At 54.8% G+C, this 24025-nt stretch overlaps 1 protein-coding gene across 7 annotated transcripts in view; it reads left to right on the top strand.

The window, feature by feature from the left end:
• The first annotated feature begins 3100 nt into the window (after window positions 1-3100).
• The window catches only part of STEAP3 (STEAP3 metalloreductase), a 97017-nt gene continuing 76092 nt past the window's right edge, over window positions 3101-24025 (top strand). For 4 of the 7 annotated variants that reach the window (XM_007169261.2, XM_007169260.2, XM_007169262.2 and 1 more), the window contains exon 1: window positions 3101-3203. In XM_007169261.2, coding sequence (XP_007169323.1) covers window positions 3104-3203 — 100 coding nt within the window. In that variant the 5' untranslated portion in view covers window positions 3101-3103. Of the gene's footprint in view, window positions 3204-8018; window positions 8093-12959; window positions 13002-21782; window positions 21855-24025 lie in introns of those variants that run through there. The other 3 variants (XM_057551001.1, XM_007169259.3, XM_057551002.1) reach the window with 3 other exon arrangements.

Genomic DNA, 24025 nt, shown 5'->3' with positions numbered 1-24025 from the left:
CCTGCTGTCATCATCTCCATTTTACAGATAAGAAAACTGAGGCTCAGGAGTCACACCTAGATCCTTGTCACTTCAAAAGCCTTGTTCTCACCAGGTATCAAAGTCAGCAGGTGGGCCATGGGTCCTGCAGTCACTTCCCTTCCTGGACTCCTGAAGGCAAGAGATTTGACCTTGGCTAAATGACCTTTCTGAACCCCCTTTTTACCTCCGGCCAGAGGCCTACTTGGGAGTTGCTCTGAACTCTGATTAAATGTGCAGCCCTTATGCCTGGATGAGGAGCTCCCAACACACAAGATTTACTAGACTTATTGTATCCCCTAAGTAGACTTCAAAACACAGCCCCTCCCAGCCTCTCATGTGCCTTTTATGATCCAGCCCCATGGCTGCCAGAGAGAGAGGAGCTTTGGAAATGAACAGCTTCCGGACAACAGGAAGGTAGTGGTAGGGGGTGGGCACCAAAACACATCCACAGGCATTTCAATCCCAGCTCTACCACTATCTACTTCCCATTAAGCAGGTGACTTTTAAGCTCCCCATACCTGTTTCCTCATTTGAAAATGGGGAAAATGTACCATGAAGATTGTTGGGCTGCACCCTGCGGGCCTGCAAGCCTTGCAGCTGCCCAGCCTCGAGACCAAAGAAAGAGCCCAGAGACAGCAACAGAGATATCAATAGCTTATTGGACAGGGACTTCCGTGGCGGTCCGGTGGTAAAGAATCCGCCTTCCATTGAAGGGGACGCAGGTTCGATCCCTGGTCGGGGAACTAAGATCCCACATGCCACGGGGCAACTAAGACCGCGTGCCACAACTACTGAGCTCGAGCGCCTCAACTACAGAGCCCACGCGCCCTGGAGCCCACGTGCCACAACTAGAGAGAGGAAACCCACATGCCACAACTAGAGAGAAGCCTACGCGCCACAAGGAAGAGCCCATGCCACAATGAAAGAAACCGCACGCCTCAACGAAGACCCCACGTGCTGCAACTAAGACCCGATGCAGCCAAAAAAATAAATACATTAAATAAATAAATAAAATAAAATAGTTTATTGGACAGGGGGATCTTACACAAAGGGTCCTGGAGTGACACCCCACCACATGTGGCAGATGGTGGGTGGGACATGACGGCAGTCTTTGCTACTCAGGGGAGAAGGAGGCTACCATTTATAGGGGAATTGAAGTCAGGTGGGCTTATCAGTTACCAGGGACTAATTAAGCCCCATAATTAAAAGGATTAGGTAGTCATGTGAGTGGATCAGGGCCTGATTGAGGAGGGGATATACAGAGAACAAGAGAACAGCCATCTTGAATGGCCTGACCATACAGGGATTAAATGAGCTAATACAGATAACATGCTTAGAACAGTGCCTGGTATACAGCATGCCTCAAAAACTGTTAGCTATTATTATCACACACACTCATGTCTCTTCAAATCTTCCTGGTCCCCCAGGGCCAGCAGGATAAAGCCTCGATTTTCACCCAAAGGCAAACCAGGCCTCTCTTCATCTGTCCCCTTCGTCCCCAGCCCCATGTGCTGCAGCACCTTTCAGAGACCCCCAGATCATGCACAGGGCAGGGCCTGTTCACAGGACTCTCAAGGCAGTGGGGGAACTTTCAGACACTAAGTTTTCAGACACCTCGAGCTGGCAGGAGAGGAAGACCCAGGAAGAAGATCCTACAGTCGGCCCGGAGGCTGACTAGGGGGCCCATAGTGCCCGCTGACCATGGGGACGGGGCGGGCAGAGAGTAGAGGGGTAGCTGGCATTCATTGCCCCCCTGGGGGTCCTTGACATGGGGTCAGAGGAGAGCCAGTTCCCTGAGGGCTTCTTAGAGGCAGGGAGAGTTTAGATCAGGACACAGAAAGAAGAAGACTTTTCGAAGGGGGAAGAGAGGGGCCTGACAGTAAGTGCGGTTCTTACGGAAATGGCTCTTTCAGCCGTCTGCCCTTCTCACTCTTCCTCTTCCTCTTAATGGCTGACTACTTTTATTGAGCACCTGCTAAGCGCTAGGCACTTTCCTGGCAATTTATCTCCTCATTCTCACAACCACCTGAGGAGGTATATACTCTCCTCTTGCAGCTGAGGAAACCAAGGTTCAGTGGAGAGACCACGTTTGGACCCAGGTCAATGTGCTGCTTTGCCCTGCAGATACCTCCAAAGACCAAGGCCTGGTCCCTCTCCTCCCTGGAGGCCCCAGTACCTGGCTGACTGTGGCCGTGGCCCTTGGCACATGTACCAGATTTGGCCCACTATCTCCCTTATTTGTCCTGCAGGGACCTGGCTTCTCACATGCTGCCAGGGGCCAGCAAACATCTACACATGACTCGGAGGATGATGGCCCGCTTGTGCACGTCAATGAAATCAGGCAGTACACTGGAAAGAACCAGACTCTTGAAATCCTACCTCACATTCCACAGACCTGCTTCCAGGCTGTGCAAATCTCAGGTAGACACACTGGTGGAGCCGTCACCTCTGAGAGGCCGGGGGGTGGCTCATAGGCTCTCACCTAGGTGGGGCAGGGCTGCAAGCGTTTGGGAGTGACCCAGGTTCGTCTCCCCTTTGGTCCCGCTGCATGGACCGCCCCTGATCTTCCCCCGCACTGAGCTGACCCCAGTCCTTGGCACAAGGTGTGCTGGCCACTGCCCACAGGAGCCGTCCGCCTCGTGAGGCAGACCTGTTTCGAGTCCCAGCTCTACCATCTCCCCACTGCAGGATGCTTTCCTCATCTGAAAATGGGGCTGATTCCATGCACCTCACAACATCTGGATGGGGCTTAAAGCAGGTGATTTAAACGTGGCACAGTCCTTGTCTCAAGGTGGGTCTTCAAAAATGTCACTTCCCTCCTCCCCTTGGGAGCCAGGATCCAGGAAGTGGAGAATTAAGCGGGTTGAAAACATCCCCAGGGCTGGAGGGAGGGCTTATCTCGGCTGCTGACCACAGTGTGTTTGCAGATAACCCTGAGGTCAGTGACGCCCATCTGGGCTGGGCCAGGCTCTGACCCTCCTGCCCTTGAGCAGCCTCAGCTGACTCTCCCCACGCCCCACCCACGCCATGCTGAGTGGGCGCTGGCCACCCAGTAGGGGACCTAGCAGCAGAAGAGCAGCACATGGAGAGCCTGCCGCTGGGGTCCCTGGTGAGCAGGGCCCCTGCCCCAGGCTGGGAAAAGTCGCCTGACATGGAGGACAGCACCTTGCACCCCCAATCAGGTGAGCTGGGAACCGACTGGCAGGGAGAGAGCAGGGAGATGCACAGGGTGAGTGTCACGATACCCCACCGCCACCTCCCCAGTGTCGCCCAGCTTTCTGGGCTTTCTTTTCTCGGTAACTTTGGGCAGAAGTCCACGGACTCATCCTTCTCCCAAGCCCTCCGTCCTCTTCTCAAAAATCCAGCAGAGGATGGGAATGACCCTGTTCTTGCCATGAAAGGGGAACGGCCACCCAGGGGAAAAAGAATTTGCCACTGTAGCACACAGATGTTACCTATTTATTTTGCTTAAACAATTGGCTTTTTCCAAAAGCAACTTAGAACACCTTATAACGAAAAGCTTCACGATACAGTTAATAGCTAACTAGACACAGAAAATCATGGGCTGGGGGAAAATAAAGTAGAACTTAAATACATTTAGTAAGGATCATATAGTCATGAATATGGGTCTGAGTATCCTAGTCGCCACGGTAAAAAGGGAAATAAGATCAGCAATTGGAAAGGAATAAGCATACTAGTGTTATATTTTTTTCTCAGAGCTTTGTATAATAGGCATTGAGTATTGCGAAGGACAGGTCATTTACTTCATATTTATAAAACTTCAGAAGCGTATGAAATCAGGTTATTTGGTGCACAAGGACCTTTGAGAAAGCAAAGGGGACGGTATTAAAGAACCACCCAGTGAGGGTGAAGGCAGCCCAGTACAGGTTTCTGATGATCTGCCCTGGCCCAGGTGTTCAGGGAGTTGTCCATTTTCTCATCTGTGCTGTAGACCAGCATTTCTCAAACCTTCATGTGCATAACATCTCCAGCAGGTCTTGTGAAAATTCATTTCTGATTCGGATGTGGGGTGGGTCTGAGACTCTGCCATTCTAAAAACCTCCCAGGCCACCACGTGCACCACCCTTGGAGCAAGGGGCTAAAGCCCAGACTTCTCTAGCTGTGCACCTGTGCAATCTCCCCCAACTGAAGGCAACGCAGTGCTACCGTAGTTCCCGCTGGCCACGGATGTCCAGTCACAAGCTAAGATGCCTGGTCTCACGCAGAGATCAAGTACATGCCATGCGCCGGAGCTTCCTTAGCAAAACGGTTGCTCCAGCCCACCCCTCCCCTAGTCCTTTATCTGCCCACCCCTCCCCCTGAAAGCATCTGCCTTTCTAACCTTGTCCACACTCTTGTGCTGCCACAGTTAAATCTCTTGTGGATACGCAGTTTCTCATCCCACTGAGCTCAGAGAGCTTTTCTTCTGGAGAGAGCTCATGTTTCAATAGAGAACTAGAAGGAGGGAGAGCCTTATGCAAAAGCAGAGTACCAAGCCCTGGGGCGCAGGGACAGCGGCGGTGCCCCGTGCTCTGTTAGCCATGCCTTATAACGCCTTAACAATATTGGCTCGAAATGAACTGCCACGTGAAAGAGTCTAAGCTTAAACGCCAGGCCCTGAGCACACTTTTGCAGCTTGCCTCCGCATCCGGTGCCTGCCCCTCACAGAACATGCCCATCGCCCGCTGCCCTGCCTCACCTCTGGGGGGTTTAGACATGGCTTCATCCACTGGGTCTTCATGGAGCAAGAGACAACCCCTCCATTTTCCCTCAGAATCCCTACCCCAAGCCGCAGCCCCTCTCCATCCTTCACAGGAAGAAGCAGCTCCCCGTGCCCAGAGGCTTGGTTGGAGGAGTCTTACCTGGCCTGGGCTGGGCAGTGGAGGCCAGGGCTGGGCAATGGAGGCCAGGGCACCTTCCCTGGGGACACAGCCCGGGCTGGGCAGAGGTGGCCTGGCTCCCAGCCAACCTGTCAGAATACATCCGGCACGCAGGTTCTTGTGACCATCTTGACTGAGTAGTCATTTAGAGTATTTATTTTGTGAAATGGATGTGCTCTGTCTGAGCTTATAAGTGTGGGATCAATCCAAGAAGCAGAGCGTGAACTACGTCCTTCTCTCTGGCCCGAGTAGGAGATGAATCTAGATTCTCTTCCTGAATACTCTCATTCTCTTAGCCAAAGGAGTAGCCTTGTCTTCAGGAAGAAGGGCAATCTCAGGAGACTGACACCCAGGGGCTCCAGGTGCAGATATCCACCAGTGCGTGTATTGAATGCCTCCTGTGTGCCTGCAGTGTGCTAGCTCTGGGGCAAGCAAGGCGGGGAGACCAGAGGTCGGCAGGAGCCCTGGGGAAACTTCCCAGAGATGCTGGGAGATGCAGAAGGTTGAGAAGGGCAGTGCATTCATTCAACAACTATTTACAGAGCACCGGCTATGTGCCAGGCTCTGATCCACGCGCTGGGAACACAGAAGTGAAGGAGGCAGATAAAACTCCCTTCCCTGGGGGAGCTCACATTTCTGTGGGAGCAGACAGTTAATAAACAGCAAACAGAGAAGGTGTGTTTTATAGTGTGTTAGAAGGAAAAAAGTCTAAGTGAAAAGAAAAGAAATAGGGCAGGGTACACAGATGAGGGATGGGGATGATGGCGGGGGGTGTCTCATGGAGGTGATATTATTCTGCCAGGCTCCAGAGGAGGGAGGGAGAAGGCCAGCTTGGCAGGGCTGAGAGAGCAGAGAGAGGGGAACCGGAGACAAGGTCCCACTGGGCCTGGTCACCATTACAAGGACTTTGCTTTGACTCCGAGAGACCAGGGAGCCGGGGCAGGTTTTGAGCCGAGGAGTAACATGATCTGACAAATGTCTCAAAAAGATGGCTCCAACTGCTCTGCCCTTGGCCTGGCCAAGGACTCTGGCACAGAGGAAGTGCTCAACCAATGTCAGTGCCACGCTCCCTCCCTGCTCAGGGGAGGGCTCGTCTGCTTCCAGGAGTTTGGCCCCAGGAAACGTGTATTGAGCTCTCACCCTCACCAGGCCCCATGCCAGGCGAGATAGGGAGACAGACGGGCAAAGCACCACAGCCCGACGGCGTGGGTGGTGCTATGTCCACCAAGGTGCTTGGCCTCAGCAGGGTGTTCACCTCCCTCCCTCCCTGTGCTTTTCAGGCCCCTGATTGTTCTCTTGCAGAAGTTCATGCTCTACTAGGACATTCCTCTGTGCATCTCTGCCACTCCAGCCTTCAGCTCGCTCCCCAACCCATTGGGAGCCCCTCAGCGGCCCACCAGGTCTCTTTGGAAGGATTCTGGACAGATCCTTTGAGAAGGCTGGAAGACCTCTCAGTGTCTCCATTTCCCAAGCTTCCTCTCCTTGTGCCTCCCTTCGGAGTTGCAGGAAGGGTGCTCAGAGACCCCCCATCAGCCAGAGCAGATCCTTAAAGAGTACCTACTATGCGCAGGGCACCATGCTAGGGGCACCAAAGAGGGCTAGGTGCTCATTCTTGTCTCCCCAAAGTCTACAACCCACTGCAGAGGCAACTTGCTATCCAAGGGCCAGGACCAGGCATGGGGCATCTGTGTCCCTGGCACCTGGAACACTGGTATGGTGGGGTTCCCTGAGTGTGGAATGCATGAAGACCTATGAGAACTGCCACAGGAGCTCAGAGAGGTCCTGGGGCAGGGTGGGGCAGGAGGGTCACCGAAGGAGGTGGGAGAGGACCTGGGCCTTGGGGCCTGGCGGAGCAGCGAGCTGGGGAACGAGGGTATTTCAGGCACGAGGAAACCTACGGAAGTGAGGAAGCACAAGACGCTCATGGGTGGGTCTTGACAGGGTTGGAGGATGGAGGAGAGGCCCCTCACCCCACCACCCTGCCAGGTCTGCCCCTCCCCCCATAGTGCTCACTGGGGTCTAGCTCTGGGGCCATTCCTGAGGCCCAGCCCCCTGCCTCTCTGGTCTCAGGGATCAGATAACCCCTCCCTAGGACTTATCTCTCCAGAACAGGTTGTTATCCTGGAGTAATTTGAAGCTCTTTATCAAGGGCTGGCAGAATATGTACTACAGGAATAATCCAGAAAGAGTCCCAGGGGTCAGGTGACCCCCAGTCAGCCTCCCAGAAGATGAGTGACATTGGTGCCCGACAACCATCAGCGTCCCCATGTCCTCACCTGTAAAAGGGGGAGGTATAGCTGTCAGCAGCACATGATGTGAGGCTGTAGGTGAGAAAGGGCTTCCGGTGAAGGCACACACCTCTAGAAAGGTACCCAAAGGATATCCTTAACTTACACCTGACTCCCTGCTGTGTGGGACGCCACTAGCGTGGGGGAGGGGAGGACAGTGCCCAGGGCTGGAGGCCATCTTTCTCGGGGGCAGAGGGGTGGTTTGAAGCCCAGGAAGTCTAGACAGACAGACAAGCTCCCAAGGGCCCTCCACCAGCTCCCAAAACCTGAAACTGAGGACTATTTAGAGGGTCAGAGGTCTGCCCTAAGGGTAGACAAGCGACAGAGGAGAAACAAGGAACCAAAGGCCGGGATGCAGCCGCGTCCAGGAAGGGCCTGTACTGCCTGCTCCCCTGGCAGGCAGGCAGGAAGGAAGCCCGGTTGAATCTGGTGCCCTGGCCTCTTTCCACCTGTGTGAACTTGACCTGCCACTCAACCTCGGTTATAAAATGGACGTGGATTTGAGATGTCCCTCAGGTGAAGGGAGCGAGTGGGTCCCAGAAGTTACCCCGGCCTCCACACGCCCCCCCTTGTCCCGGTTAAGAGTTGGTCCCGGAGTTCTGCACCCTTTAAATCGGGGAAGGGGGCGCCGATCAACACGTGTCCGAAGCTCAGGCCAGGGGCTGAGGGGCGGAGGATCGTTGGTGCCTGCCGCCCGAGGACCCTGCGGCTCTCCGATTGTGGCCCCGGGGGAGGCGGCCGAGCCGGATAAGCAGCAGCGCGCTGGCGGGCGGCCACCTCCCCCCGCAGGTCCGGCCCCGCGGGCAGGCGGGGCGGGGGGAGAGGAGGAGCCTCCGGGCCGGGCCGCCGCCTCCGCCGCGGACCGTCTGCCGCCGCCGCTGCTCCGCGCGGCGGGCCTGAGAGGTGAGTGACCCCCCGCCCGCTCGCCCCCCGCCCCGGAGCCCGCCCCCGAGCGCGCCCTCGCCGCGCGCCGCCGCACGCGTGCTGGAGGCCTGCGCCGCTGGGACCGAGCCACGTGTGCCCGGCGGCAGCGACCCTGGGAGCTGGGTCCCCCACGCCGTGGGCGCCTTCCTTCCCCAGGGACGCAAACCTCAGGCGCCACTCCGGCCGGGCAGGCCGGACGCGCCCTGCGCCGGGGGCGGGACTGCAGGGGCCGCGCTAAGCCCCGGGGCTGCTGCCTCTCGCGCCCCACCCCGCGCGCCCGCCGAGTCCTCCGGCCCCCGGTTCCCCGCAGCTCCGGGCCCGCGGTCTCCGGGCAGGGCGGGAGCGGTGGGCGGGCTCTTCTCGCAGCCCGTCGCAGCCCGGGCGAGGCAGGCGGCAGGGGCGGGGGCTCCCGACCTTGATCGGGAGGAGGCTGGGCTCACCAGTGTCCTCTGCCCGCGGAGCTCCCGCCTGGCAAACTTAACCCATTTCCCTTGCCCGTTTCCCCGAAATTGGGGGCAGGCTGCCCAGAGAGGTGTGGTTGGAACTTTGTTCACTCTGGATAGATGAAGGGGAGGGTACGACAAGCTAATATTTCCTTTGAGGGCCAGGAGGCTGGGTCCGCGGGGAAAATGCAGACAGGTCTCGTTGGGAGCCCTGGCAGAGGACTCCGCGGAGAGGCCTCGCAGGTTTCCAGGGCCGCCTCTCAGGCTCCAGGAGTAGGGATTCTGGAAATACCCACAGGGAAATATTTCTGTCCATCAGAGTGCAGTGATGATATAATTAATAGCAGACATTTATTGTGCATTTATCTGTGCCAGACATCTTGCTTTGCGCACAATATCCCAGTTAATCCTCAGCATAGGAAGGCACCAATTATCTCATTTAAGACGGGGAAACTGAGCCTCAGAGAGCATGGGTATTTTGCAAGGATACACGGGTAGCAGGTTGCAAAAGTAGGATTTGTACACAGATTTACCTGACTTGAGAGCCCAGAGGAGCCTACTAGTGGGAGAAGAGACAGGCCGTGTTCTCAGAGGATTGTGGCAGCCTGAAGAATGCAGTACTGGGGGCCAGAATACCCACAGGACCAAAGAGGCTCACCTGGGTGTGCCCCTTCAGTCACCCGCATGGTTTCTTTTTTTTTTTTTTATTGATTTATTCATTTTTGGCTGTGTTGGGTCTTCGTTTCTGTGCGAGGGCTTTCTCTAGTTGCGGCAAGCGGGGGCCACTCTTCATCGCGGTGCGCGGGCCTCTCACTATCGCGGCCTCTCTTGTTGCGGAGCACAGGCTCCAGACGCGCAGGCTCAGCAGCTGTGGCTCACGGGCCTAGTTGCTCCGCGGCATGTGGGATCTTCCCAGACCAGGGCTCGAACCCATGTCCCCTGCATTGGCAGGCAGATTCTCAACCACTGGGCCACCAGGGAAGCCCCGCATGGTTTCTTAAAAAAAAAAACAAAAAAAACAAAAAAAAAAAACAGATGCCTAGGTCCTACCCACAGCTGGCTGAATCCAGTTCTGCAGAGTGAACCCCTCCTGCATCCAGTCAGGAGTGCCTGGAGGGCTGGGACTGTATCTAACTCATCTCTATTCCCACTCTATCCCCAGTGGCCGGCAGAGGGGTCACCTGGGAGCAGATGTTTAATCAATGTCTGATGGATGAATGGACATAGTGGGGCAGGGGCTATCACTGGGGTAGAAAGGTTTTCCCGAAGGAAGCCTTGAATGGTAGACAGGTAGCCTCAGCCAGGCCTGGGGGAGGAAGGCCTGGAGTTGGCACGGGGCGACCCTGGCCTCAGAGCTCGCAGGGAGCTCAGGCCAGGCCACCTGTTCACTAGAGGGTTGGACAGCCAGCCCCAAGCCTGCTGAGCTCCCCAGGACCAGGCCTGGCCACACTGGGACCATAGGTGTGCCCTCTCCAGCCTAGAGATGCCAGACGGGTAAATTCCTCTCCCCTTCATGTTTCCTGGCCTTAACTCAGGGCCCTTCCCTCGCTGGACGTCTCAGAGTATTGGGCAGGGCTTCAGGTAGTTAAAAAGGGAAATTTAAGGACTGAAGCCCAAGCTGCACACCTGAGCAGTGGAGCGGCTGACTGCAGGGGAGGGCGCCTGGCTCTGCAGTCAGGTGGACCCCCAAGTCTGAATCACAGCTCTTTACCATGTGGCCTTGGCCAAGTCCTCAGTTCTCTGAACCTGCTTCGTCTATAAAAGCTTGCTAAGGGCTTGGGACATAATCTTCCTGTAAAACAGGAACCATAATGCCTGCCGGGGGTGGGGGTGGATGTGACTGTGTAAAGAACTGGGTTTTAGGAGTGCAGTAAATATCAAGTCCCTCCCCCTCCCCCCAGAGTTTGTGTTAAAGTCAGCTGGGGACCTTCCAGGCTCATCGCTCTTCCACTCTGAATCCCTCGGCTCACGAGAGCGTGGCCTCCATGCTCCCCTTCTCTGTTGCGGGCCTGACCTCGGGGCCCAGGCCTCAATTTAGGAGCTGTGGAGATTACAGAACTTGGAGGTGGGGAGGCAAGGGTTGGGGGGACAGGGCACTCTAGGTGATTTGCAAGTGTCACTTCCTCCTGTCTGCTCCCTGCAGCTGGACCCACCTTCCCGTCCAGCCTGACCCGCTGTTCCCAGACCTCCGCATGTCAGCCCTTCACATCCTTGGCGTGCCACAAGCACCTCTTCCTTCACACCTCAGATGGCAATTGTCGTCATCACTGAATGTCCAGCTTCCCACGTGCCAAGCGTGTTACGTGTGTGAGCACACTCAAACCTTCCGGCTCTCTTATGAAGTAGACAGTGCTGTTCTCCCAGCCACGTAACTCTCCCAAGAGCACAGGAGACTCCATTCTTTTGAGCCCAAATCTGTGCTCCTAACCACGAACTCTATGCTTGTCCAAATTCGGCCTCATCGTTTATTCCTTCAACATTTACTGAGCACTAACTTGGTGCCGGGCACTCAGGACCTGGCTGAGTCCCGCCTCTGGCAGGATGAGTGTCGGTTGTCATTTATCATCCCACGAAAACCCACACCCTCCGCTTATTTCTGAATACAAGTGGGGCGGCTGAGGCCCAGGTCCCACAGCTAATGCAAGTCAGGATTCCAAAGCGGAGACGGCTCCCGCCTAGCTTGGAGGTATTGACCACTGTGCCTGCTGTCAGGGTGGGATCGGCGGCTGCTAATTTATGCAGGATCCTAAACCCCTGCCTTGTCACTTCAACCCAGAGCAAACTGTTTCCGTCCTCCTCAGGTGTGGAAAACTGTCACTAGAGAATTACTCTTTCCAATCAGTCTGTCCTCATCAGTCACTGTAGTCACCGGGCGGAACGTGCAGCGGGTGAGCGCTAATTGTCCTGCAATCAGGCAGTAACTTACTCCTTGCTCCCTCTTCTGCTTAATGAGAGCCAGGTGGGGTCGGAGCACAGCACATTTTTAAGCCTTTTGGAGCTCTCCGATTAGGAGATTAAACTGTGAAAAATGCAGCCCCAAGACTATTAAATCAGTCACAGGTAAATGTAGAGGAATTTAGGGACTGGTGAGTGGGCTTCCTAAGCTTTCCACGGGGAGTGGGCCTAAGCTTTCTTGGTTCATGTGTAGACAGCTGGCTTCCCGGAGCCGCCGTGCCGGGTCTGTGACGGGAAGACCATTCCCGTTACTCTAGCATCCGATGCTTATGGTGGCCGTCAGGCTGTGGGAAGGGTAGGCCTGTGATTTGACTGGCGGGCTTGGGAGGGCGACAGCATGCCCTGTAGTCGGGGTGAAGGTCTCTCTGAAGCTGAATGACTCAGGGCTCACAACTGAGGATGTTAGGGGGCTTTGGGTGGCCCTGTGAGGCGGGCCCTCCAGGGGGAGACTGCGCAAAGACAGGATGGCCAAACACAGAGCCTGTGGGGCCACCCAGACGGGCCTTTTGGGATCCAAGGGGCCTGTGCTGAGCCCGGGCGCCCAGTCGGACGTGTACACGGGTCGGTAATGCACTGGATGCAGTGCGGCAGGGTCCTGTGAACCAGCCCCGAAGTGGGTGTGGGCCTGAGCCGCCGCCGCTGGAGGTCAGAGCACGCCCTTTGCGGCTGGTCTGCGGAGATGGCCCCGCTCTGGCCGGAAGTCAGGTGGCGCCTGGAACTGGAAGGGAAGAAAGCCAGACGTGCCGGGCCGGGTGGCCAAGGGTTGTGATGGGGGTTCAGGGCACTCCATCCGGGAAAGCCCTGCCCTCCTGGTGTTGCTGGATTGGAAGGCTGGAGGCTGGAGACCTGACTGCTCTGTGAGTTCTGGCTTGGCTGCCTTCTGTCCTCCCGTAACTTTGGCTACAACTCTTCTTGAACACTCTGATCTGGCGTGGCTGTGTGTGGCAAGCGAGGGGAGAGGGGGCATCCCAAGATTGGGGGGAGCTCAGGGAGAACCCCCGGGGACAGGGCATCACAGCTGGAGCCATGGGGGAGTGCCTGGACCTCCTGTCTGCTCATACCTGGCGGGTTTGCTTTCAGAAGGAAGTGCGGTTTCCTGACCGTGCAGCTTCTCCAGGGGGATAGGAGACCACCCGGTAGCCCTGATGGGAACAGAGCGTGCTGAGCCCACCCCAACTACTGCATCAGGCAGCGGCTCCACGCGTGGAGCTGCCCAGAAGCCGAGAAGCCCACTGCCGAAACTCCTGGGCGATTTGGTGTTCACTGTTCGGGAGCACTGCCTGAGCGCCCCCAGCCCCCAGGCATCCACCAGCCTCACTGAGCAGAGCACGATGCATGGGGCTGGGTAGGTACACAGGAGTGGAGAGCCCTCAGGGAGCTTGTAGTCAATTGGGAAGCTGAGTGAGGGTACAAAATGCTACCAGGCGGCAGAGGGAGAAGAGGCCAGGGCTGCCTGTGGCCGGTGGCCCACGGTGGAACGCAGGACATGCGTAAGTAAGAGCAATGCTAAGATGTGGGTTCGGGGCTTTCATGTTCACTGTTTCACTTAACCATCAGAACAGAGAAGGAAAACAGCCTGCCCAAGGTCACACTGCTGGTACGTGGCCAAACCTGAATTCACACCTAGGTCTGTCTAACTAGATCGCCCACCTGAACAGCTGCCTCTGTATTCAGAGCGGGGGAGGTGGCTGCAGGGCTCTGGGGGGCTGGGAGGCACCTGGCAGGCCCAAGCGCTCAGGCTGGGTCTTTAGGGAGGGGCGTTTGGATGGCCAGGAGGCTGTCAAGACTTCAGGTGGAGGTGGCAGCACCGGCCGAAGTGGGGAGCAGCGGGGACTGAAAGGAGGCAGGTGGGCTGAGTAGGGGAAGGTCAGTCCGCGCGTGCTGGCCTAGGCTGGACTACAGAAGATGCCAGAATGCCCCTGCCCGCAGGCGGGTGCGCGCGAGTAGAAGTGACAAGGCATAGGAGCCACGGCAGAGAGCCGTGCAGGCCCTGATCTGTTGCTGGTGATAAGAGTAAACCTGGGCTTCCCTGGTGGCGCAGTGGTTGAGAGTGTGCCCGCCAATGCAGGGGGACACGGGTTCGGGCCCTGGTCCAGGAAGATCCCACATGCCGCGGAGCGGCTGGGCCCGTGAGCCACAATTACTGAGCCTGCGCATCTGGAGCCTGTGCTCCGCAACAAGAGAGGTCGCGATAGTGAGAGGCCCGCGCACCGCGATGAAGAGTGGCCCCCGCTTGCCGCAACTAGAGAAAGCCCTCGCTCAGAAACGAAGACCCAACACAGCCATAAATAAATAAATAAATAAATAAAATTTTAAAAAAAAAAAAAAAAAAGAGTAAACCTGTCAGGAGCCCAGGGTGATGTATTCTGGTCACCAAAGGCCCAGATGCCCAGGGTTACTCAGAGCTAGTTTCCCAAGATCGCCAGTTTTCCAACAAGTTGAAAACAATCAAATACACCTGTCGTAAGACTGAGCTTGGCATGATTTACTTCAGTGATACGAAAGCCTCCAAACCTCTGGCCTCCCTCTGTGCTGTTGGTGTGGCCTCCAGGGTCGCTGGCAGAGCAGGGTCACCGGCACAGGCAGGCCCGCCCCATCCGTGCTTTGCCCTCCCAACAGGGTTGTCTTTCTGTGGGTCCTTCTGTCTGTCTGTCTTTCTCCCCACCACGGGCACTGACTAGCAAGTAAAGACGACTGTGAAGCCTTTGTTGGCACAAAATGTAACGAGAATTATCACTAAGCCAATGACAGCCACAGTGATTGCAATGCATTACCCACCCAGCAACTGGTAAATTGCCATTTTCTGCAGCCATTACGTTCGGCTTTGTATCCGAGAAGTAAAGGTGCCCCTCTCTTTCTCTTTCTCCTTCCGTCTTTCTCTCTCTCACACACACACATACACACAGCCCTGTGGTGAGGCAATCTGCCCTGCGATGGATGACGTTTATTCATTTTCTGTGTCCTGGGCTCTGCTGGCCGTCCTGCCTCAGTTCCTGTAGCAAAGAGACTTGACTCTGAGCCACTAATTACCACCAGTGAGGTTTCCTCCCTAAACAGGAAGTATCAAGACAGAGCCACTCTCCCGCAGTGCACTCTGAAACCGGGCATCAGTCATGACCCCGTCCACTCCCCGCAGCCAGGAACTGGAGTGCAGGCTGAGGGGGCCGGCGGCCTGGCCCGTGGCAGGTCCCACGCCCGTGGCAGGTCCCACGCATCTGGTTCTGAGCATCTGCCTGTCTTCAAAACCAAAGTCAGGCTGCTCGCAGGTCAGGGGGAGACCCCAGCAAGAACGGGTGGCCAGATGACAGTGGGGCTGTCAAGGGACCCGTGCTTCAGCCCCTCACATCAGCCTGTCGTTGGTGAGTCTGGTTAGAGCCAAGGTGTCCTGGGCAGGGTGTGGGCGCCTCCCTCCAGCCCCACGAACCCCTGGCCTGCTGAAGTGTACCCCGGCACTGCAGGGAGCCCTCGTTTGGCAACTGGCACCAAAGAGCACAGTCTGGTGAAGCTCTTGCCAAAATGGGGAATCTTCTCATCTGCACATTGTCAGGAACCTTTTCAAAATAAGGGGTTTAAGGATTTATCACACACAGTGCCTTCAGTTAATGAGAGCAACAGCTTTGCGGGTTCTGGTGTGTTACAAAAAAAAAAAAGGGTTAATGTTTATGATGTGTTTTCTGTGGAAGGCAGGTCCATTTGGGAACTGTAAATTTTACTTATTGGTAACCACTTCTGGGTTGGTTTATCAGAGAACGACTGGTGTTAAGTAATCAAACCGGATTTTTCTAGAATGTTTCAAAACTCTAAATGTCTGTAAAAAGCCCTATAAATTATTCATCCACTTCTATTTTGCAAGCGGTGTGGTGATAAACCTCTCTTTTCTGTCCAACCAAACTTGCACATGTGTGTTATTTGTGTGTGTACAGGCTTGTATGAGTGTGTGTGCACGCACCCGTGCTTTTTGTATTCTCTTTTGTAGGAGCTTGTCAGCCTTCCTTTTAAAACGATAATGATTTTTTAATGATGTCTGAATAACGATTCCAGGCAGTATTACAAGAAATGTAACAGTAAAATGTTTGTAAGAGTCCGTCAGAAAGGCAAAATGCCCACAGAGAAAATAGAAATGCACCAATTAAGATGTGTGTGGCTATGACCCAGCTTTTAAACCTGGATTTGAGGCTGGCATCTTCTATGCTGTCTCCCCTCAAGTGAACTGTCGGGGCGGGGGGTGTGAGGGGCACCTGGACTCAGGTAGCACCTCCTTCTTGCCCCCTGGACCCATTAACCTGAGATCTGCGAGGGAGGGCCTGCGCTGCCGTGGTTTAGAATCTAGGAGAAGAGGGCAGCCCCAGATTTGCAGAAACAGCCTGAGAACGAGAGGCTGGAAAGTATGAGTTTGGGCAGCTCAGCAGGGCAGAGGGAGAGCCGAGAGGAAGCCAAGACCACCTCAGAGACCCATGTAGACCAGGTAACCGACTATGACTCATGCCCATGGCCACGAGCTGCCCAGCCTCACTGCCCTGGAGGCAGCTTGAATGCAGGGACTGGACTAGGGCAAGAGCCAACTGTGGGGCCTCAACCTCAGTTTTCTCATCTGTAAAATGGAAGTAATAATACCCTGAGTGTACAAGTCCACAGTCAGTCTCCCCACCATTTGAGCCGGGCCTCACCTCACAGTAAGTTCTCTTCTTTGACTCTTGATCGTTGTTGATGTGGCAGGTGCCAGGCACTTGTTGGGTGCTGGGATGTGACCTCCCGGCTGCATCCCGGTAGGGGAGGGCGGACGGACCTCACAGCCCCGGGGAGGCCCGGGATTTCTACATGATGTGGCTTCAGGGGCCGTCATGTGGAGGGAAGGGGGAACTAGGGGACTTCCCTGAAAGCTGCTTCTATTTGCATAGCAAGTAGCCGGCTTTTTACTTGGATTGTTTGTTTCAGATCTGTAAAATGGGAACGATTTTGTAGGAGGTGTTATTCACTTTACCTGACTGGGAAATGTGAATTATTCATACCAAGGGTATTAGTTTTCATACTAACATTAGCACATGGGGAGGGGTGAGGGAGATTAAAGGGGGCTAGGGACCTCACCGCCATCCACCCCTTGGACCTCCAAGTCCAAGTAGGTACTAAGGAAAGTACCTACCATTGTGTGCTGGTTTCATCCTATTACCTGTGCTGCAGAGAGCCAAGGGGACTAGGGGAGGGACGTTCATCCTGCCTCGAAGAGGAGGTAGGGTAAGGACTTCACAGAGGAGTGGCCTTTCTGCTGCACCTTGAATTTTGTCCTTCGGAGGAAAAGGGCTTTCCAGGCACAGAGATTAAATCTATGACTTGAGCCGGAAAAAAGCATAAGGCGGGAGAGCCAGAGTCGAGACTATAGATCAGGTGGGGCTTGATAGGGAAAAGCCACGGAGGCCATCTGCCAGAAGCCGCAGCTGGGCCTCACCTGCCCCAGACGCTTCTCCCTGGTGGAGACTGGGCAGACCGCTGTACCCCCTGGCTCAGAGGCTCATGGGCCCTGGAGCCATCGACCGAGCATACCTGAAGCCTCCTTCCCCGGGTATGCACCTACCAGGCTGCCTCCTGATGTACCTCAGATATGGGGTTTGATTTCCTACTTTTGCCAGAGTTGCACGAACTAAGCTGCATCTGTGTTATTCTGTTTACTTGCAGTGTTTAAGCACAGCTGCGCATTGGTCTTCTGTGTTACAAAGTTCATCAAATAGCGAAATGTCTGGCCAGTTCTAACAGTATGGCCGGGCTACCGGAGGGGTTCGAAACGCACTGTATGATTGAATCCCCACCGGGTGCAGGAGGGCTCCCGCTAGGTTCTGGGGAGAACAGACAGACGCACTCAAGCGCACTCTGCCCTCAGGCACGGAATCTAGCAGTTAAGTCATTCAAGCCACAAGCATTGATTGAGCACCTACATGGTTCCAGGCCCCGGGCTGGATGCTAGAGACACAGAAATGAGTCGGAAGTGGCCCCCAGCCTGGTGGGGTGACAGATGAGTGAACCGGTGTGTGCAGTCGATGGTAATGTGACAGGAGTGCGGAGGAAGAGGCCACGGAGGGTCAGGGGAGGGTGCCCCCGAGGTGGCCCATCAGCGGGGCAAAGCTGGGGAAGCATGCACCCCAACCCAAGAAACTGGCCGCGTGAGGCGGGCTGAGCTCCTTGGCAGGAGCCCCGGGAGCTGCCTCTCTCTGGCTTGGCCGCCTGCCTCTGCCCCTTTCCCATCCTCCAGCCTCCCCAGGAGCAGGGGGCCCCTTGCTGAATCCGCAGATTTACACCGCGGCAAGGGGGAAGGTGGGGACGGCCAACAGCCCACGAGACCCATCTGGCCCCATGGGTTGCAGCAGCAGGTGTCCCTGGAAAGCAAGAAGCCACCCAAGCCCAGGTGCTGAGGCTGCAGATTCAGCTGCCACTGCCGATAGCCTCTAGCCTGGCGGGATTAAGGGGTCCACAGGGAGCTGGGTGCCTCCACATGCCAGCGCCCTGACCTCCCTGGGCAGAGACAGGCGTTCCTCCCTGGCTGCCGCAGAGCTGGGCACGCCCTCTTTCAAGCACTTTTCTCTTGGCTGCGGGGTGTAGCTGGCCTTTCCCCAAAGAGCCCCAAGAGGACAAGCCGTCTTCTAGCCGCCTGCCAGAACACCTGCTGGGTACACAGTGGGGACTCAGGGAATAACAAATGAGGACATTTTTCAGAGGAGAATTGGCAGGACCAAGCTTTGCATAAAACCGTGCAGGCTGTGCACTGTACCACTCCAGAGGGCCCTGTTCACACACAGATCACGATGTAAATCACACCCCTGGGGTTGTGCAGCCTGGGGACCCTAGCATCTTCCCGCTTTGCGCCCCTGGTCTGGGCGCTGACCACCCTCCTGCCTCTGTGCTGACGGTGGGTAGTAACGAACTGTGCCGGTGAGACTTGCTCCAGGCCTGGCTATTCAATCTTAGTGAAAGAAAGTCATGAATATGGTGTCAGGCCGTCTGAATTCTAGGTCATCCAGGAAACTCGTACTCTGGGAAGATCACCCCAGTTGTTGTGTTGGGGGCTCCTGGGTCCCCAGGATCTGTGTGGTCTCCCAGTTCCACTACTCTCTTCACCCTCAGCCTGCAGTGGGCCTGGTGACCCACGTACAGGAGGCGGGGGGGACCGTGGGAGCGGTTCTCCTGGAGGGTTTGCCTCATTGGCTGAGTGGGCAATGCCGCCATGGCCTGGACCACCTTCTCCTTACCAGAAGGAGCCAGCTTTGGGAGGCCAAGGGGCGTGCAGGAATGGGGCACACACACCTGACCCTCAAGACCAAGAGGAACATGAGGAGAGATAGCAGGGGCCCTGTGGGTCAGGGAGGGCTTTATGGAGAGCTGGGCCCGACTCTAAGAATTCAAGGGAAAAGTCAGATCTGGAGTGGTTCTTACATGCAAGTGATTCGTTAACTCACTCACCCCTCACATAGGCCTTTTGTGAGCGTCTACTGCAGTGATTTTCAGCCGGGGGTCCTGTGACCGGCAGCATCAGAAATCCTGGAGATGCAGTCCAGCAGCATGTTTTAACAGGCCCGCCAGCTGCCTCCAGTGTCGCTCAGGCTTGACCTAATGGCACTGGACTAAGTGCTGGGCTTACAGAAGCGAGTTTCACTCTGTTCTCGCCCTCAAGGAACTTGGAGTCCGGGCAGGAGACAGGCAGGAAAGAGAGAAGTACCGTCAGTGGGAAAGGGCTGTTCTCAAGCGGTGTGAAGGCAGAGAGGCAGCTAGTAGGGTTTGATCCAGGAGCTGGGGGTGCTGGTGAGGTAGGGTGGCCTGGGGACCGCCATGGCATGAGGGCCATCCCTGGCAGGGGGCCCGATGTTGGGACGAGCAACCCCTAGAGGGCTCACTGCCCGGTCCCAGACTGCCCTGTGCCCTGCCCCTGACCGCCAGCCTCTCCCTACTCTACCCCTCCCTGCTCTACTGCCCCCTTCTTCTTACCTCTTCCTGAGTCCCAAAGAGTCTTGGTGAGAAATGTGTGCAGATCTCCAGACCATTATCTCAGAGCTTATTTTTAGAAAATTTTAGAGTAAGTTTTTCCATTCAGCAGAGAACACCCTGTATTGATTCAGGTGCTTCTATTTATGCTTTACACAGACCAAAGGTTTTTAAAAATCCTAGGCAGAAAGGAACATCATGAAAATCGTGTGACTTTAACAGGCTCAGACCGTGGCACTTGGCTTATCTCATATAATCCTTACTACATTTCATTCAGGTAACAAACATCACTCCATTGTACAGATGAGGAAACTGAGGCTCAGAGAGGTAAAGTGACTTGCCAAAGCCACCCAGCTAATACGTGGCGCAGCTGAAACATGACCCCACAGCTGCCTGTGTGCTTGCTGGCCTATCTCGCAGTTTACGAAGGCGTCTGATCCTGAGTAAATCCACAACATCCAGATGTTTTCCTGAGACCACATTCTGCTGGGCAAGCTCCCAATGACCAATGATGGCTCTCGGCGGCTGATCTTCTGCCTAATTAAGGAGGGAATGAGTTTGGTGGGGGAAGACGAATGGATTGGACCTAATGCAAGCAGATTTGCCGTTGTGTGCCAGTTTCCAGCCGTACGTCTTTATATAAACCCTCAGCCACTTGGATGAGTAGCAGATGATTCCTCCCAGTCCTCTGTCACCGGAACACATCTGTCCTCTTCACTGACCCACCCTGGGAGCTGGGAGGGTGGGCCTCAGGCCTCAGTACCCTTCCTCGCATGCCGTGCAGTGTGGCTCTGGAACAGTTGTCTGCTGGCCTGGGGTGGAGTGCAGAGAAGTAGCTGTGTGGGCAAAAGCTGCTGCAGGGCCCACTCAGTAGCCAAGAGGGCTGTTTAGCCCATGGTACCATCTCCCCTACACCAACATAAGCCTCACTTTGCTAGAGGTCCTGGGGCTTAGAAACCTCAGATTTTGGAAAACAGCTAGGAAATAACTTTGGAAGGTTGCAGAATCACCAGCATTGATGTCACAAAAGTCACGCATGAAGTTCATTGAAGAGTCCTTAAACTCTCACCAAAGCACGTTTATTCTTAGTTTACACACAGTCATAACAGGCTGTGTGGTATCTCAGCTTTTTTGTAACAACATTATTGAGCTATAATTCACATACTATATAATTCATCCATTTAAAGGAAACAACCAGTGGTTTTTAGTGTATGCACAGAGCTGTACAACCATCACTACAGTCAATTTTAGAACATTTTCATCACGCCAAAAAAGAAACCCTGTACCATTTTCCCCACCCCCTTCTCCCCTTAGGCCCTGGCAGCCTCTCATCTACTTTCTGTCTCTATAGATTTGCCTATTTCTAGGCATTTCATATAAATGGAATCATACAATATGTGACCTTTTGTGACTGGCTCCTTTCATTTAACATAATATTTTCAGGGTTCATCATGTTGTAGCATGTATCAATACCTCATTCCTTTTCATTACTGAATATTATTCTATTGTGTGCATAAACCACATTTTGTTTAGGCATCCGTCCGTTGATGGTCATCGTGTTCTTTCCACTCTTTGGGTATTGTGAATGTGCTACTAGGAACATTGGTGCACATATTTTTGTGTGTACATATGCTTTCATTTCTCTAGGTTTAAATATGTTCCTAGGAGTGGGATTGCTGGGGCATATAGAAACTCTGTGTTTAACTTTTTGAGGAACTTCCAGACTTTTTCCCTAGTGGCTACACCATTTTACTTTCCCACTAGCAGTGGATGAGGGTTCTGATTTCTCTACATCCTCACCAACACTTATTTTCTCTGTCTTGTTTTGATTAAGCCATCCTAGTGGGTGTGAAGAGGTATCTCATGGTTTTAATTTGCATTTCCCTGGGGGCTATTATGTTGCACATCTTTTTATGTGCTTATTGACAGCTAGTATATCTTTGGAGAAATGTCTACTCAAATCCTTTGCCCATTTTTATATAGGTTCTCTTTTTAATATTGAGTTGTAAGAGTTCTTTATATATTTAGAAACAAGTCCCTTATCAGATGTATGATTTGCAAAATCGGTCTCTCATTCGGTGGGTTGTCTTTTCGCTCTCTTGATAGTGTGTTATCTGTATTTCTTGTCCCCAGCAGATGAGCAGGACCTGGGAGGGCTTTAATTAAGAGGCAAGCAGGCTGACAGCTGTGATAAATATCCTGACAATGAGGGAGGATATAAGGCTATAAAACAGTCCTATAAAAACAAGACGAGACTCAAGAACATCCCTTCTTGCAGCTCGGGTTGATCTCTGGGTTCTGGGTGAGGACCTGACTGCCTTCTCTTGAAATATGCACTGCATTTTGGAAGGATTTCTGCCCCCAAAGGACAAAATAGAGTAAGTTTTGAAGCTGTAAGCTCCCGTGATGTGTATCTCTGGTCACAAATATGCATGGAACTTCTGCAATGTGCCAGGCACAGAGCTGGGTTTTCGTGTCGGGCTATGGAACAAGCATGGTGATCTCTATCTACCCTCCCAAAGCTGACTGGGAGTGGGGCGGCGCAGGGGTGCACAGAGAAGCCAACAGGCAAAGGACCCGGGGAAGCCCCCAACCACAGGCAAAGCCCCAGACCCTTAACTGCCCACTGAGCGAAGCTGGGCAGCCCTCGGTCATTTTACAGATGAAGCTAGAGGGAAGATGTAACTTGTCCCGTGTCTACTGGTGAGGAAATCGTCGGGACAGAACCCAGAGTTTCAGCCTCTTGGATCCATACTCTTTTCATCCCTATAATTTTTAGGTTTAAAAAAGAATTCTGGGCAAGAATTTGTGTTTTCATTTATGGCTTGCCAACTCCTGGGTGCTGGCTGTAGGCGTACTCCAGTTTGCCCCCGGGGCCGCAAGCTGTCCGTGGACACCTGCTTTTTTCGCCCCTGGGCCTTTGCTCACACAGGCTCTTCTTTCTAGAAGGCTTTTCCAGGCTCACTCTCACATCCTTCAAGGCTCAGCTCAGGCCCACCTCCTGCAGGAAGCCGCCCAGCTGCCCTGCCTGAAGGCAGCGTCCTCTCTCAGGAGACCTTGTTCAATTGCGTCTTGCGCCTGCCACTCCGCGCGGGGACCCAGGTGTCTAGGAGGGTGTGGACCTCCCCAGGGATCGTAAGGGATCATCCCTGGGAGCAGGAAGAAAACTCAGAGCTTCTATCTGTGTTTAAATTTTAGCCTTATCTCTTTACATTTGTATTTGTTTATATATGATTTATTCTGTATATAACATTATAGTGCACCAGTCATATTTAAATATATTTATAAGTAAATAGGGCAGTAGTAGGAATGTGTCCCCCCAGATTTAATGTTACAATCTAAGACTAAAGTTTGAAGGTGACTGTGGGCTGCGTGAGACAGGAACTGTGCTATATTCCCCTCTCAGTCCCCGAGGCCAGAAGTGCGAAGTCAGCCTCCGGCTGGGGGTGCGTGGGCAGCACCCCAGCTGGCTTGTAGACCATCCGGCCGCCGGGAGCCCAGTTGGTCACCCCGCCGCCACCCACCCACACCCACCTCCACGGTGACCCCTTCCCGGCCGCGGCCTGCTCCGGCCACTGGGGTCTGAGGGGCTGCGCGCTGCCCGTGCAGAACAGGCTGCGGGCTTGTCCACGCCCTGCCTGCCACGTGCCTGGGGGCCACGCCTGGCCCGCCGGCCTGCCCAAGAGCGGACGGGAGCTGGCAGGTAGGCCTGTGGGCCAGGCGTGGCTCCCAGCCCCAAACAGCCCATGTCGGGGGCCCTGCCGGGAAGGAGGCGAGACCGGGCAGGCCGGGCAGAGACCCAGAGGGGCTGCGAACCGTAGCCGGTGCCTGCACACCGGGCCTCCGTGCTGCTCCGTCCGCAACCTGGGAGGGGGCAACGGGCAGGTCTGTGTGTGCAGGCCGCAGGCCCCCCCGGCCCAGCGGCTGTTGGATCCCTCCCCCCACCCCCAGATCTATAAATAGAACAGCCAGCGAGCCAGGGCCCGGCCAGGATTAGGCACTCTCACCTTTGGGCCACATAGACAGGCAACAGGGGCTCTGCTGCACCTTTGGGGCCTCCAGGACTCTACCACCTGTCCTACCCTCGCCAGCATCACGCCAGCAGCAGGCCTTGTGCTGGGCACCGGGAGGGTGGAGGAATTCTGAAAGGCCCGTGAAGCACTTCAGAGAATACACACACACACACACACACACACACACACACACTCACACGCACGCGCGCGCACACACACACACACACGCGTGCACGTGTACACAGAGCACCAGCCAGAAAAGGTGGCTCTGAGCTCTCGTTAACTAGTTTCATCCTCACAACAGGGCATGGAAGAGGTGCAATTCGTGTCCCCATTTTAAACGTGAGGGGACTAAGGTGCAGAGGCACCTGGGTAGTGAGTGATGGGCGTGGCTATGATTAGAACCCAGCACCTCTGCCCAGGGGGCTGTGTCCCTGTGTCAGAGCTGGAGGGGAAGGAGGTGTTACAACCTGGCGCTTTCCTGTCCCAAGGATCGAATTTTGGTGGCAAGAGCACTTTAGAGGTACTTTACATTT

The sequence above is a fragment of the Balaenoptera acutorostrata genome, chromosome 8 (genome assembly GCF_949987535.1).
Source record: "Balaenoptera acutorostrata chromosome 8, mBalAcu1.1, whole genome shotgun sequence".
NCBI lineage: Eukaryota > Metazoa > Chordata > Mammalia > Artiodactyla > Balaenopteridae > Balaenoptera > Balaenoptera acutorostrata.
The sequence above is the reverse complement of the archived record's forward strand: the minus strand, read 5'-3'. Positions and strand labels throughout refer to the sequence as shown.